This window comes from Paramisgurnus dabryanus, chromosome 15 (assembly GCF_030506205.2).
Source record: "Paramisgurnus dabryanus chromosome 15, PD_genome_1.1, whole genome shotgun sequence".
In the NCBI taxonomy this organism is placed as follows: domain Eukaryota; kingdom Metazoa; phylum Chordata; class Actinopteri; order Cypriniformes; family Cobitidae; genus Paramisgurnus; species Paramisgurnus dabryanus.
The window spans coordinates 13480919-13496162 of record NC_133351.1 but is presented as its reverse complement, the minus strand read 5'-3'; the positions used below and the strand labels follow the sequence as shown (position 1 = coordinate 13496162).

Sequence of the window (15244 nt, the reverse complement as noted above, 5' to 3'; positions counted from 1 at the left end):
GATAGCCATTAATCTCACTATTTCAAATCATCCATCTCCTTAATAGATAAGCAAATGTTGGGAAATTTGATTGTACTTTTTCTTAAAAAAACAGGCCATTTTCTATATTGGCCACAAGGGGGCCATATTGCTACATTAGTTGAAAGGGTACTCCATAAAGCCTGACTGCTAATGTTTAAGACCATCATTTGTTTTCCCCTTCAAAAACTACAGGTTTTGACATAAATTACATAAATTACATTCTTAAAATGGCTGGGTATTTTTAACCCAACTGCTGGGTTATATTGCATAACAATCCAACATTGGGTCATTTTAACCCAGCATGTGTTCTGCTGAAAAAAACCCACCCCAGCATAGACCAACATAATTCCCATGCTGGTTTGGTGCTGGTTAAGCTGGTGGTCACAACAAATGCTGGTCTTGCTGGTATGACAAGCATGTGATGCTGGTATTCTGAAGACCATCAGCTAAACCAGCACTAAACCAGCATGGGAATTATGCTGGTCTATGCTGGTAGTCACCAGCAAACCAGCACCAAAACACAACATATGCTGGCCTTGCAGGTATGCTGTTTTTTTTAGCAGAGCTGTCCAATATTTATCTGGCATGGGTTCAAAATAACCCAAATGAACCCAAGGGACAAACCATGGTTTTCAAAAAACATAGTTAAACCATGGTTTTGCTAATAGTAATTAATTGGCTAATAGTAATCAATACACCAAAAAATTAAATGGTTACTGCACTTTTACCACCGGAAGGGTGGGATTGTCACTTGCTGACCCAACGCTGGGTTGAAAATAACCCCAGCATTTATAACAGAAAGACCTATTTGGTATTGAAGTTCTGTGCGAGAAATAACGTTATTGATACAAACACTGGAGTAAATAACAATTTTAATATCGGTAATGAAAAACTGTGGCTGATATTGTGTTCAGGCTAATAAAATGTGAGTGCAGAACCCTAATGCTTGCTTTTGATGTATAGCTCCCTTTGTTATCTTATAGGAGAGATCAAAAGGATATTGCAATCATGTGTGAATTTAATTCAGGGTTCTGAATCATGGCAGGCAAACCTGTATTACAGCATTTCAGGCAAGAAAGAACTTACATTTCTGTGTATTTTATGGTTAAATGTCTTTAAAATTAATTGAAATACTGACATGCATGAGCCAAATGTTCAGTTTAGTAAACCTCCAGTGATTTACTTCAACCGGTTTTTGTTTAAATCACTTGTCGGCTTTACTTGAATTATCATTTGTTTGAGAAGGGATAAAAGCGCACATGTACAACACCTGGAATGTTGTATAAGAATTAATGGAAGGTCTGAGAACAATGTGATGTGACATTTAATTGAGTGCCTCATTTTTACAGTCTGTCATCTATATCGGTGGGAGATGTCTTGGGGCAGCCATAAAAATTACAGAGAACTCAGCTGACAGCTATTATGTGGACTGTCTGTCATGCTGTTAAATTAGCCATTAGGTTAATTATATGCCGTCTGAAAGTCACATTGTGTTGGGGAGCCAAAATATGTGTAACAAGACAGCTAGCACAAGGCAGGCAGTCAGTCTTTAACAAACAAAAGGGCGCTGTTTATTACATTCACGAGTGGAACCCAAAAATCTGTCAGTATTGCAGTGGAGTACAAATATGTCTAGCAAGCAAATTGTCATATTTCACTGCGGTAGGGTTTCAGGAAAGCAAAATAAAGGAATTTGTGAAGGGTGAATTTATTACCACAGACCAGAGGAATTTGGGGAACAATGCACATATCTATATGTATAAGATTTATCATTCACTGTACTGTACAATTACACAATGAAAACATAGTTATCATAACTGTACATGATTAGCTTGACAGCTCGTTGCTAGTATATTTCTAAGCCATTAAAAGACTTAAACAGACTTTAACACTGACATTTTCCACATCATAGATCTATGTTAACCCAGCGGTTAAATACACTTGTAAAAGGTTTCCATATAGTTTAAAATTATTTGAATTTTACAAGAATGCTTTTAAAGACCACGATTTCTACTCTACACACAAATAATTAGCAAACATATAGTCCACCACTGGCATTCAGTTGCCTTATGTCTATTTATAAATGCAACTTTATCTGTTGCGGTCTGTTTATCAAGTTTAGTCAGATATTATATAATAGCTCGCATTTCAATCACGATTTATGGTGTTGTTGTCGGCATCCGCTATTTTACACATGCAGTGATAAAAACAATGGAATGCAATGAAAGTTATTTGACTGGCTGAGCGCATGCGCAGGTGCAACTGTCGCGCGACCATCTGGAAATCCAAACAAACACGGGATGTGATTCTTCTTGAAGTCTTCGGCAGCGCTAATGAATCGTAACATGCGTTGCTTATCATCTTCAGCAATAAAATGTACCTGCATCTATTTTTTTATTAACTTTTATCCAGAGGGTCTTTGTCCACGCTAAATGTATTCAGCTGCACTCTTCGCAGCTGCACGCGAGGATGTAACGGTAAGTGGCCGTTATCCGCGTGCCGCCCGAGCAGCGCAAGCGTACCGCCTTCAGTTTGGAGGTGTGTGGACGGCAGCAGAAACACGTGCTTTTAAAAGGCTGCTTCAGGACAGAGCTGAAAGATATTAGTGGATCCGAGCGGGACGTGTGACTGCAGTGACCCTCACATCGAGCCAGGAGAACCATCTGTGGAGGAAAAACATAAATCAGGTCCATAGTCCAACAAAATATTGTCCACTTGTTTAATTAACAAGTTACTTCAAAGACAAAATAGCTGACAGATAGCAGAACCTTATGTTCAGGACCATGATGTCGTAAACATGGAGATCTTATTTAAAATGATTTTATGAGAACTTGCTGTTATTTGGCCTCAGACCAATGTTCATTTTTAAAAATGAAATTGGAAACCATAAGCCTACAGCCCAACAATAAACCTCTTAGGATCCTTGTAGGTGTCATTTTTTAAGTTGAACAGTATAGATTTTAGTTGAAACTGCGCTCTTTTTGTTGAAAGTAAAAAAGAAAAGCAGATACGTGCAACACAAAATTATTTTAAGTCTTAAGAAGCGAAGTAAGAAACTCACAGTTATTTACAACATTATTACCGCATCAGGCAAATGGTCCAGAACACAATTTGCCTGAATGGCGTAATGGTTTTTACTAAAGGTGCAAGCTTTTGTGTTGCCTGTTTTTGTGACTCGCGATGTCTTGGTACACACCAAAATATAGGCTAACCGTTCTGATTTTGGGCCGATTTCCCCCCTTCCGGCAATCCTTGCTGTGTCCCGATTAGGGATGTCAAATTATGCATTTTCCCATATTCAATGATCATTTAAATTAACGATCAATCAATCGAATAATCGTTAACAGTAATAGTGCAATAAGCCATTACAGCAGTGGCATATAGCCAATGACATAAAAGTGTGGGTAAAAACGCCAGCTTCCTCAAGCAAATTAAAATATTTTATTTTGTCTAAATAATGCTAGTGGGATTGTAAAATGAGTCAATGTAGTTGGTGTTTTGATAAAAATCATAAATTTAATCTTGTAATGAAATATAATGACTAATAGGCTAGACTCCGCCTCATAACGGGCACTCTGCACAGTCGGATAAAAGTCTGTGCGTCCATGACAAAATAAAAGTTTCTCATCAAGTGTTCTTTTTTTAGTTGTTCACCTCGCTTTTCAAGTCATTGATACACCGCTTGTTGTAATTATGTCCAAGAAGCACACAAAGGACACTTTTCCAGTCGTCACCTCAGTTTTAGACCTGCGGCGTACTTTCAGCAAAGATGCTTATATTATGAAGATTTCAACCTTCTATTAGAAAACCCGCAATAGTGTTTAGCGTCTAGCGCCTCAGCCAGTCAATAATGGTGATCAATGATATGTTGCGGGCGTTCAGAGTGTAACTACAGTCAGTTACGGTTTAGATTTAACAGTTTCTCGCCAGAATTTAAGTTTTACATTTTAATCTGTTTATTAAAAACGGCTTCTGGTCTCCTTCCCTGTGTAAAGCAGCGTTAGCAGCGTTGCTATGCTAATCTTGCAGGCTTCCCTGAAGAGGGTCTTTGCTTTCAGTATCCTAACTGTGTTTAGATTTTCAGCATCGGACCCTCTCAGATCCACTGCGGATGCCATTTTGTTGCGTTAGCACCCAGCCTCGTCTCGAATGAGGTTAAAAAGCCCAAAGCTGTGTCCCAATTCAGGGGCTGCGACCTTCTAAGCATGCGACCTTAAATATGAGCACTCGGTCTTTCAAGGTGGCAGCCTCAGAAATCCGCGAAGAGAACTGAAATGAGACGGTCTAACCTTCGGACGACCCATAATTGGCGTCACCTGCTGCGCCTGTCAGCACGACATAGCGGAAACGTTTCTGACTTATTAAAATAAATATGAAATCAGAAAAATATTAATTTAGTTTAGAAAATATGACACGTTGATGTAGATTAAACTATTCAACAGTATATTAAATTAAATTAATCAACCTTAGAAATATATGCATCATAAAAATAATAATATTAACACAAAACATAACTTATAATACTAAAACAGTGACAAACTTTTTTTGATAAATACACACTTTTATTTAATGAAGGTTTTAATTGTTTATTTTAGAATATCCAGCTGCCGTTGCAGGTGCGCAATGAATCTTGGGATATCCTCGGCTGTTAAGGATCCATTCGTTCTATCCTTAACAGCGCGGAGAAATGAGGACGCATTTTGAGGCTTCATTCTAAGCATCCTTCGAATTGGGACGGCCTTACCAGCCTGAAGTCGCGCTGCTGTGACGCAATCGGTCTTAAAATACGTCCTTAGAAGGTCGCAGCCCCTGAATTGGGACACAGCTCAAGTGTGTGTTTGGCATCGAGAATCGTTGTGATCATGGCTAGTTTAACTTCTTCGCGCTTGATTAGTTTTTTCACCAGCTGTGTATGTGCTTTGCGCAGACGCCGGACACACGTGCTTGCCTTTTCTACAACCGTTAAGTTTTATCGATTTAATTCTTACCGACAATGAATCGAAGATCGATTAATTGTTAACATCCCTAGTCCTGATTATCTTGATGGTTCTACAGATTGTCTTATCAGATTTTCGCTTGGTGTGAGGTGTGTTAAGGGTGTCCGAACCTGGTCGGAGCCGCCCCTATTGCAAATCGTAAATATTAAACATGTTTAAAATTTACAATCAGAAATCATGATGTGTGGGGGGAATCCCGAGAACAAATGCGTGCCCTGCTAATGAGATTATCACGTGAACCGAAAAACAATATCCAATCAGAAAGCGAGATGATGGAAAAACGAAAACAGTCGTGGCGCAGCACAAAGTTAAGTTGATGTGAATACTGTAGCAGAGATGGACCATGTTCCCGCTGTCTCCACGACTTTACCCAATCCCTTTTTCTTTTTTCACTTGAGTTTTCTGTGAAAATCATTCCAAACACTATCATTGAAATTTTTTCCTGCATATCGTCCGCCGTGCTTATTCTGAAGTCTTGCGAGATTTTGCGAGATTTCCTGTGTTCACAATCAAGACATGTTTGTGTGTGGTGTGCTGTATTTGACACATCATGGCACACCACACACAATATAAGCAAAACGGTTAAATCTAGGATTTTTTTATCCTCATGTTTGTGGTCTATCACATTTTGAAAATCTTATAAGATGTAAACAAATCTTTTGGTGTGTACCCAGCATGAGGGATGGTACAGTGAACTTGCATTTTATGAATTAGTTCCACGGACCTGAGGTTCTTCTTTCATGTTTGTTGAAGTCACCTACATCATAGCCTGAGGGTGAGTAAACTGAAAAGCCAACCACTATTTCTGCCCCTGTCTCCAATGGTGGAGAATTGCTTTAGCAGCAGAGCGACCACACTAGTCAAACAAACCAGGCTTTGGGCGTCAAACGTGCCAGAGTGCGGTTTGGTTTGGATAGTGTGAGTGCGCCCTAAGTCGCTTTGCATAAAAGTGTCTGCCAAATGCATAAACGTAATGATTTAGTGAACTATCCTTTTAATAAAACATATTCAGCCAAGCTACATTATGTTACACAAACAAAATTAATGTTGTTTCTAAGCTAGTGAGCATTTTTAAATGTAGTATATGCTATACATGTCCTTGTTACATCCTTGTTAGGTGATTAGACTAGTCAAGAGTTTTTACTTTAAAACAAGTTCCTGGTAAAACTTATCAATGCATGTTATACTGTGTTGTCTCGTAATCTTTCAACAAAATGTAATAGCTAGCTCCACTTCTGAAGAGATTTTGGTTTTCAAGAACAGGCCTTTATTTTCACTAATCTCTTAATAATTAAAAAAGTTTGCGTTTCAAATTGTTTTTCAGTTATGTCAGGGCAACTCACCTAGACGGTACTCAGCAATGCAATTTTGGCTATACTATACTAACCACAATACATTTTCTTTGTACTTGTACACAAACTAAACTGTCTTTAGTTCTCTGTTGTTACCTGAGTCTCGTGCCATCCCTAATTTGAACCCTCTGTCAGGACAGGACTAAGATAAGCTTTCCCTGAAAGCTTAAAGTCCTAAACAAAGAAAGCTTCTGTACTGTACTCTTCCACTTAGACCTTGCACCTGCATAGAGATGAGAGTGTGCTTGATCTCTCCCAGGCCTAGATGCTTGTGCTACTTGACTCCCCCAAATACCTCAATCTCACAAATTTGCCTCATCTGCTTTGTGAGGATTGTTGTGTGACAGATGAAAGGCTTTGCACTTTGCAGGGCCAATTTATGGAGGTCAGGGATCCACCTGGCTACATCACTGGACGCTGGGCTTCACCAACTGATAAAGTGACATTTACTCATCAAAAACTCCCTTTTATTCGAAGGCTTCATCCTTCATGTGACTTTTCCCTTGTAATTAAAGGCTATGAAGTGATGCGATTCTGTGTTCAAAGCGCAGCCTCATCTGCAGTTATAGATGCAAACGTGACCCAGTTCATTGGTCTACTGATTCGGAATATGAGGTGCTGGCCAAACCACAGGCCGCCACATTCCTGGACACTCCGTAAATGGACACCTATGTCATGTTGTCTGTCAGCTGCCTAGTGTTACTGGAGTGTCACCCTCACTATTATAGGGACAATAGCTTTGTCTGAGGCCAAATGCACTCGATATCCATGACAGGAATCCAACGTCAATGACTGATTATGGCATCCGCATGCTCCTTTGAGTTGATGTCGTAATTCAATGTCACCTGAAACTAAAGGCATACAGTTATGAATGTTAAGCAATCAAAAGATAGATGAGAAGGATTTCAGAGTGAGGTTTACGTGAGGTGTGTGGCCCACAGAAAATTCAAGGAAAAATGGCAAGGTGACAAAAGCTGGGCAGCAGATGTAAGCTCCTCTTCCCCTCTATATTTATCTAAGAGTGATCGCGCAGGTGGATCCTATTGTGTAGCACCGCTGCAATTTACATGGAAGCAACAGCCTTCCCCATAACTAATGCAATGTGTAATAGGCTTCTTTATAGGGGTGAATAAGTCAGGCTTAATCCAAAGTCTCTGCTGCTTTTAGACAATTGATCTATGGATGCAGAGACCTGTCCATAAAGTGCTTGACTGTTGGGTTAAATGCATGCTACAAATTATTATGGCTATATACTGATACTTGTCTAATGACTTTCAATGCGTAAATCCCATTTGGTTTGTCATGTATCAGCCAAATGAGAGATACAGTATGTTAGATTTATTTCTAGCGGGAACTGTCCTAGTCACTTTTAGCTGGGGATTCATGGTCATCCAGATTCAGCTGTTTTGTTTGGATCCCTGTGTTACTGACAAATTATCTCTTGTGTCTTTAACAGTTGCATTTATTTTATTATGGTTGTTGTAATGAAAATTCCAGCATATGAAACACATTTTGGTAGAAAATTGTATTAGCAGCGCAAAAGGTTGTGAGTTTGATTCCTGGGGAACACACATACTGAGAAAACATACCTTGAATCCACCTTAGATAAAATAATCTACCAAATGCACAATAAAGTTTTTTTTAGCTTGATCAATGGATGATGCCTACTAATCTTCATTTTAAATGTAAGCTAGATATTTGCTGACACAGCCCAGCTGGGCTTGTGAGAGTGTGAGAAACTCCAGTTGACATCTGAAATAAAGATACGGAGAGGCTGTTCTTTCAAGGTTAAAGCTGAATCAGAGCCTGGATTGTTTCCCATAGTGTTTATTATCAATTGCTTTATTTTGAGGGCATAAATCTAAGCTGCATTATTGTTTTGATAATCAGAAAAATGACTCATCCACAGCACTGTGTGGAGTCTTGGAACTGCGCCACCTCCCAGACATTTTATGTACCCCATGAGTGCTTATTTCTGGCAGGGTCCTAGGCCTCACAGACAGGTTGTTTGCAGTGTGCTTTGCCAAGGTGTCAGAGTAGCTGAGGGTAGAGGTCACTAGACAAGTCAGCCATGCTATCTGGTTCAGTAAATGAAAACAAGATTTTCAGCCATGGGTTCTAATTATGAGGGACCCTCGGGTTCAGTATTTAAATTTAAAACCTCTCAATGTGTCTGGAGACTTGTTTTTCAAACATCTTGTTAGCAAGAACGTTGTGGGTGTAGAGAATGTATAGTCTTTCAAGAGGGTCTGACCTTCCTGGCAATTTTTGTTATTTAATGAGCAACATGGGAGCTCAGTTTCGCTTGTATTATGTGTATGTGCACAGTGTGCCTCTCGGTTCGATGCTAATAAGAAAGACTGTGTTGGAAATTGAACCACAAAACCTTTTGGATAAGTGTCCTGAACAATATAGCTAAATTCTATGCTACAAACCCATGCATGATTTTAAAAGTGCTGGCCATTCTGGATCGACAAAGGAAATGTAAAATAATTTGAAGGTTCTTACCTTTGCATTGCACTTGTAGATGGGATGTGTGATGGTCTCCACAAAATGGTGTCTCATACACCTGTCCGGATTGTTGTCCCCCAAGTGTCCACTCTCTGCCTTACAGGTGACACCATGCAGGATACTCAGTAGAGGATATGTGACCAGAAGAAGTAGGATCCCAGACTGACTCATACCCACTGGTGTTAACGTACAAACCTCCAGAGGAATACAGAATGGTGAATCGTCTCCTACAGAAGACAATGAAGAGGTTTCCACTGATGTTGTGATGCCACACAAGTGAACCGAAACATGCAGTAAGCTTTCTCCTTAAAATCAGCCATCCCCTTGGGTTCTGCAGGACTGGATCTATCTGTGGGTAGAGAATGAAGCAACGGTTAGCTTGGGACGCAAAGCAAAGAATAGTCCTTCCATAGCAAGCCACATGAGAGCATGATATCAAGTGATATTTTGCCTATGATGCCCAGATCATGGTGAAAAGACCACTGCTGTTTAAGTCTTCAACCGAGCAACTGGTCAGGTGAGTCAAGGTGAAAAGAGAGAAGGGGAGTTTGTCTCCGGGAGAACCCATCGATGACAGATGACCCGATACAGACGTCTACTGTGTCTTTGCCAGTTGGTTTAGGTGATTGCTGCCTTGTCTCGAACCAGAAACAAGTGGGCTGTGATGTATGAGGACTTCTGGCAGGCCACAGTGCTGTTATTCTAAAAATCCCAACACCGTGTCTTTATTACACAGCAGAGAAACTGAATATGTTAATGAACAGCCTGGAGCAAATTTCCCCAGAAATGAATTTTTCATAAGAAATTGGTCTCGGAGCAAGTTCTCTCATGACAGGAAGACAACTGCCAACTAAAATTTGTATATATATACCAACTGTATATGTACACTTTGGGTGCATATAGAGTATATAAGTATATTTTATAGGCTTAGTACGGTACTGTCCTCACGACAATGATGTAAAATGTTTCATGTGTAGCAGTTAAAATCAATGAGCCACAACCGCTAAAAGGTTTGGTGTAATGAGGGGGAAAAGAGTAGCAAAACCCTTAGGGTAACAGACTCTGGATCAGACTGATTCACAGAGCGGAAATTATTGTTCACTAAAACAATGCCTGCATTAAGCCAAAATTCATTTCTGTCCGAATATCAAAAATTGCAAACACATCAGGCTAATCTAAAACCTTCGCTTTGTGTTTTTCTTACTGCAGGGAAACATTTAACTTTAGCATTCCACGCGTACAAAATTTAAGTATCAATTTGCCTGTTTAAATAAATATTCCCTGAAATGTTTAACTGCACTAGAACACCACATATGTTGCAAGGTTTACTCAAGCAGACATCACCGTCGGTTCTTAACTCGGACCCTTCGGATACAGGACACACTCGTTTCATCGTTTATTAAATATCAACATATCAGGCATACCAGCTGCCATCATTATCATCGTCGTGCTATGGCATGAATGTTGACATTCGAACCTAGTAGAGAATGTCTGCCGTGCTGATTTGAAGACCTCGTAATGAGGCTTAACAATCAGAGGTAGACACTCCTCACTCAATAGGTAACTGCAGATCCAATTTAGTTCATAAACAATGAGAGTGTGACCTCATGGTGCAACCATGCATGTCGGCTTCATTTGTTGGGGGCTTCCAAGGCTGCGGTTAGGAAAAATTTAGGTCGTACTGCTCCCCAGAACTCAATTCTGTAGAAACGCTATAAGGTAAGGCTTAAAACCATGGCATCCACACCTGCTTCAACCATTTATAAACTCAAGCGTGTCTACAAACGACAGCAGTCCATCTTAGACAACCCATGTGTCCACCACCTCTGCCCTTTGACCTAACCATCAGAAATGTTTCCCCCTCCTCGCTCCTCTTTATCTGATTGAAATTTTGAGTACGTAGACCAGGGAAATTTGCTTTGACGTTGTTGCTTTTGGGTCAGAGTCTGTTTGAGCCAATCTAATGCAATGCTGAACACAAACGTTTCCTTTAATTAGCCTTTGTAACACAGCAAGAGACCGGGCCAAACCCCCCCTCCAAATAAATGTTTTCTCGGAAGTAACATTTTTAGAGGTGTTTGAAACCAAATGACTCTTAATGTCACAAACAAGGCGGACTGACACAATGAATTACCGTAAAACTGCATTAGAGATGCGAAAGAAAGGTATTTTTCATTTTTACTAACTGCCAAATTTGCTCCCACGAGAAGAAAAATAACAATAAACAAATTTAAAAGGAAGGCAAGAGCCAGGAGTGTGTGAGACTTTCCAGAAATCCCTTACACAGAACTCCCAGGCCCAGACTAGTTGCCTAGGGCCTGTGCTTTAACCAGGAGTCCTGTGGTGGGTAATGCCACTTACGGAGCGACCCCTGGAACGAACTGTCCCTAGGCGCGGCCCTGGTGGTTGTGGATCTTTTGATCATGGCTGATCCTCTCGGGCTGTGGCAGGGTTCGAGAGGGGCCTCATCGTCTGCGCTATTAGCACTGTGAAATTCCTGACATACAAAAGCAGCCACAGGTTAGGGGCCGTATGGCAGGAAGTGTTGCACACTATTTAGATCAGTGGTACTTCTTACCTTAATGGGGGCCCTGTGTTAACATTAATACAAACCATTTGATTTGGGAACACTTTGAGGTTTTAAATTTGGAGCAGCATAATTTTTTTGCAGACTCAGGGGATAATAGTTAGGATCTTGATGTAAATATCTATGTCCTATACTAGTGTTTGTTGTTCTTTCTGCTTAAGCTAAAGCACAGACTTTGTCATTATAAGGAGAATTTTAGACTAAAATGCACCTTAGGGAACGAAATGGTTTGGGCTATGGGTTAAGACAATGGAAACGTCTTACTTACATTTCTAGCTCAATTTTTTGGCAATACATGTCAAAGTCACCTAATGCCTTCCAACCAAACTGTGCTGGCAGAAGAAACTTATCTGAACCAGGAAGATACTGTGTAAACCATATTTGTTGGTTGTACAAATAGTGTTACAAGCATTTCGAAGTGAGGTGAATCTATTAATTTTCCTTGCTAAAAACATTCGAACATGATGGTCTTTATAACCAGGTCAAAAAACTAGCTTTAAAAACCATGCTGGGGTATGTTTCCCAATAGCATCACTAACTATGGTTGTTGTTACCATTGAACTCTATTGGTAACTTGCGACCGAGTTGCTTTTGGGAAATGCACCCTTGGTTGATCATCTTTACCATGTTTTAATGAAATGCCAACACTTTGCTTGACAAGGTGTAATACGCATAAACCAGCATGGAAATTCATGTGGTTCTGACTTGGTCTTTTCAGCAGGGTTTTCCATAAATTAATTTAATAAATTGCTCAAGTACTCTAACAAACATATAAAAACTTCAGAAGGGCACCGGTCAGAGACCAACAGCAGCTGAGTCCACAGTTGTCGAATGGTTCGGACCCACGGTCGCCCCATATCTGTCATTCTATTTGCCAATAAGCAGAATCGTCTTCACAGTCACATTGGCATGCTCGAACCCCCTCCTCCTGTGCACGGGTTACGTCAGTGTTTTCTGCTTGTTTAGCACCCTATTGTTTCACTGGCTTTTAATAAACCAAAGGGCAGATTCCTGTTGGGATCACCCCGCAGCCCTCCTCCGTTGCCCATCTGCAACCCAAGCAGCATACCAGGGGCACTGCCACCGCACGCCGACGCCAGTAACCCGCGTCTCCTTTGCGCCACAGCTAAACCCCACACTAAATATATCCCTCTGTGATAAAGATAAGACAAACACAGTGGGTTTAACTCTAACTTGTTACCAATAGCACAGCACCATGTGAGCCAATGTTAAACCAATGTTAGCTTTACATTTAGCTTCTTAAAAAAGCGCCGGTCTCGTCTGAACGCAAAAGGATGAAAGGGTGTGTGCATAGCAAAGCCGTACAGGGGTTTGGAGTTAAATTAATTAGAGGCCATGTTATGTTGTGTCCTGTTAACCTTCTACTTTAATTTGACGTGCAAATTGATGGCTGTCGTCATCTTCTGAATATACCACTCATAGGTTTTAAAGCTGTGCACGCTATTACTGCACAGTTGAAGAGCTTATAAAGTCATAAAAGCGTTACAGTATACAATACTGATTATAAAGGAGCTTTAATAATTACACAATGGTGGATGGTGTTGTCTACTTAAACATCTCGCATCTGGGGGGAAGTGTGTTAAGTCTCTTACGCATCTTATCGATGTATTATTTCTCATCTGGCGTTGATGCCTTATAACCTTAAACATGAAATTGCAAAACATTAAGGAGCTGATGGCTTACCTTAGCAACTGAGTCAGCCTATTGTCTCGCTGCATTTATTATATCTGTCTTGAGCTTCTGCTCATAAAATCTTTCTTCTGTTATGGCTCGCTTGAAATCACTGTAATCTTCTTATGCGTATTAATAAGCACAGTCCCTCTCTAAAATGAGATCAGTTTAAACACATTTTTTGCTGTTCAATTTAGGACTATGATCAGTTGCCGTATTTTGCTTGCTTGCCGTAAACAATACATTGTAGAAAAAGAACATTTGTTAGATGAGTCCATTTACACAAAGCACATTAATATTTCAACAGCACTATATTTAGTAACAAAATCTTGTTTTGTAATGCACGCACTGCTGGAACAAGACAATACTGTGAATGCCTTAACAGTAATGTACCGCAATTAACCTTGCAGCCGATACATGTAACTCTGATGACCCGAGTCACCTTTACAACACTGGTGGTCTTACCTTAAGCCAGATGCCTTTGAACCCGCAATATCCTATGCCTGCAGCTGCCTCCTCTCATACAGAAATGAAATTTCTTTAGCAACAATTGCCTGTAGATCTCTTTCTCTCGCCCTCATTCACTTGTTCTCTCCTTTCTCTCCGGTTCTGTTTTACTCACGCTCTCTCTCATGCATGCCGAATGTGTGCGAGCGCTGACTCTTCCCCCTCCCTCTCAGCTTCCCTCCTCCCTTTGCATTTAAATTCACACCCTCTTTTATTGAGGAATCACATGGAAAAGAGTAAGGATGGATGATGTACATCTCGGGATGGTTGTCAGATGTGGAACGTGACACACCAGTCATATATCACCTTAGATATACACAAACACATACTCACCCCCAGCTGCCACACTGACACGCTCTCGCAAACAAATGGGGATTCCAGCAAAAATCAGGGGACTGAGCAAAAGTCTTTTACAAGGTGCAGGTTATAAAACTGTTAGCGGAGTTCGTTTTTTAAGAAAAACAGTTGGGTTGCTTTGCTGTCTTCGTGTTACGCTTGGGACTAAACAACAGGATTTGGGAGGTGTAACTCAATTCAGCTGGAAGCTATTTCGAAGTACAGATAAAGCATGGAGAAAACAATAATTTATCATTAAAAAAAAAAAAAAGGGATCAATAGATGTATTAAATGTTATCTTTATACACAAGAATGTGTTTTGAACATCTTAAAGCATGCAATAAGAACTGTATTTGTAGTGTTTGGAATATGAAACTAGAAATGAGAACCCGATAAAAAACAGATGTGTAATTACGAGTTCCCAATGAATGCATAATTACTATTTCACATCTTTGACATGGAGAGCATCCAGCATAGAAGTTTTTCTCAATGTTTGTATTTCTGTAGCCAAAAATGTTTTCCACACAAGTCATTTTAACATTATGGTCGGGAAGAAGGTTCAAATTAAATTACCCCAAATATTGGCACTAGAGGAAGAAAAGGCTAACTGAAACATGGACCTCATCCAAATGGGAACTAAGGGTTTATACTAGAAAATTTGATAATAAGAGCTTACCAACTTTGCATTCAGCAGTTCAACGGTGCATCAGAAAAAGTGAAACGTGTTAAACCTTATGTGTTGTTGGGGCCATTTTTGTTTTTTTAGTCTTAATTTGGCCACAACTTTCTCTGTGTTTCAGCAAATGGAATGATTTTTGGTGACAAATCTTATATTTACACATATTTTAAGAAAATGCTTTGAAATAAAAAAAACTCAACAATATACCGTGGGCAAATTTACTAACATTTCGTGTTGTTAGTGGCCAAATATGGCCACTAAATTAAACTTCTGTAAAAATGAATTAGATTAAATTTTTCCCAATTTTTTGCATAAATCTACTGATCAAAACTACCAAATGTTTACAAAAAAAATCCATGATTTTAACTCTTTAATTGTCAAGTTTATAAGTGGTATCATTGATTTGGGAAAAACACACAAAATGACAGATTTTCAATATCAAAAGTGATTGTGGACGGGATTTTCTTTTACCTTTTTGTCTTGGGCATGTAAAAGATTAGAAAAAAACATTGATGCATTTTTAGTTTTTGTGCAGCATCAGATTTAAATTTTTTCTCCCTTA

The 15244-nt window shown here is 39.7% G+C and overlaps 1 protein-coding gene across 1 annotated transcript; it reads right to left on the bottom strand.

Moving 5' to 3' along the window:
- Nucleotides 1-1710: 1710 nt before the first annotated feature.
- On the bottom strand, nucleotides 1711-13814 carry ndp (norrin cystine knot growth factor NDP). Its single transcript, XM_065251861.1, has 3 exons — nucleotides 13626-13814; nucleotides 8879-9230; nucleotides 1711-2684 (listed from the first exon to the last, which is right to left on the bottom strand). The coding sequence occupies exons 2-3, from the start codon at nucleotides 9050-9052 to the stop codon at nucleotides 2460-2462; spliced, it is 399 nt and encodes a 132-aa protein (XP_065107933.1). The 5' UTR covers nucleotides 9053-9230; nucleotides 13626-13814; the 3' UTR covers nucleotides 1711-2459.
- Between the last annotated feature and the right edge of the window lie 1430 nt (nucleotides 13815-15244).

Coding starts and splice junctions, on each gene's coding strand:
- ndp (XM_065251861.1), bottom strand. CDS start 9,052: ATGAGTCAGTCTGGGATCCTACTTCTTCTGGTCACATATCCTCTACTG. Junction 2,685..8,878: donor TCTACAAGTGCAATGCAAAG/GTAAGAACCTTC, acceptor TTTCCTCCACAG/ATGGTTCTCCTGGCTCGATG.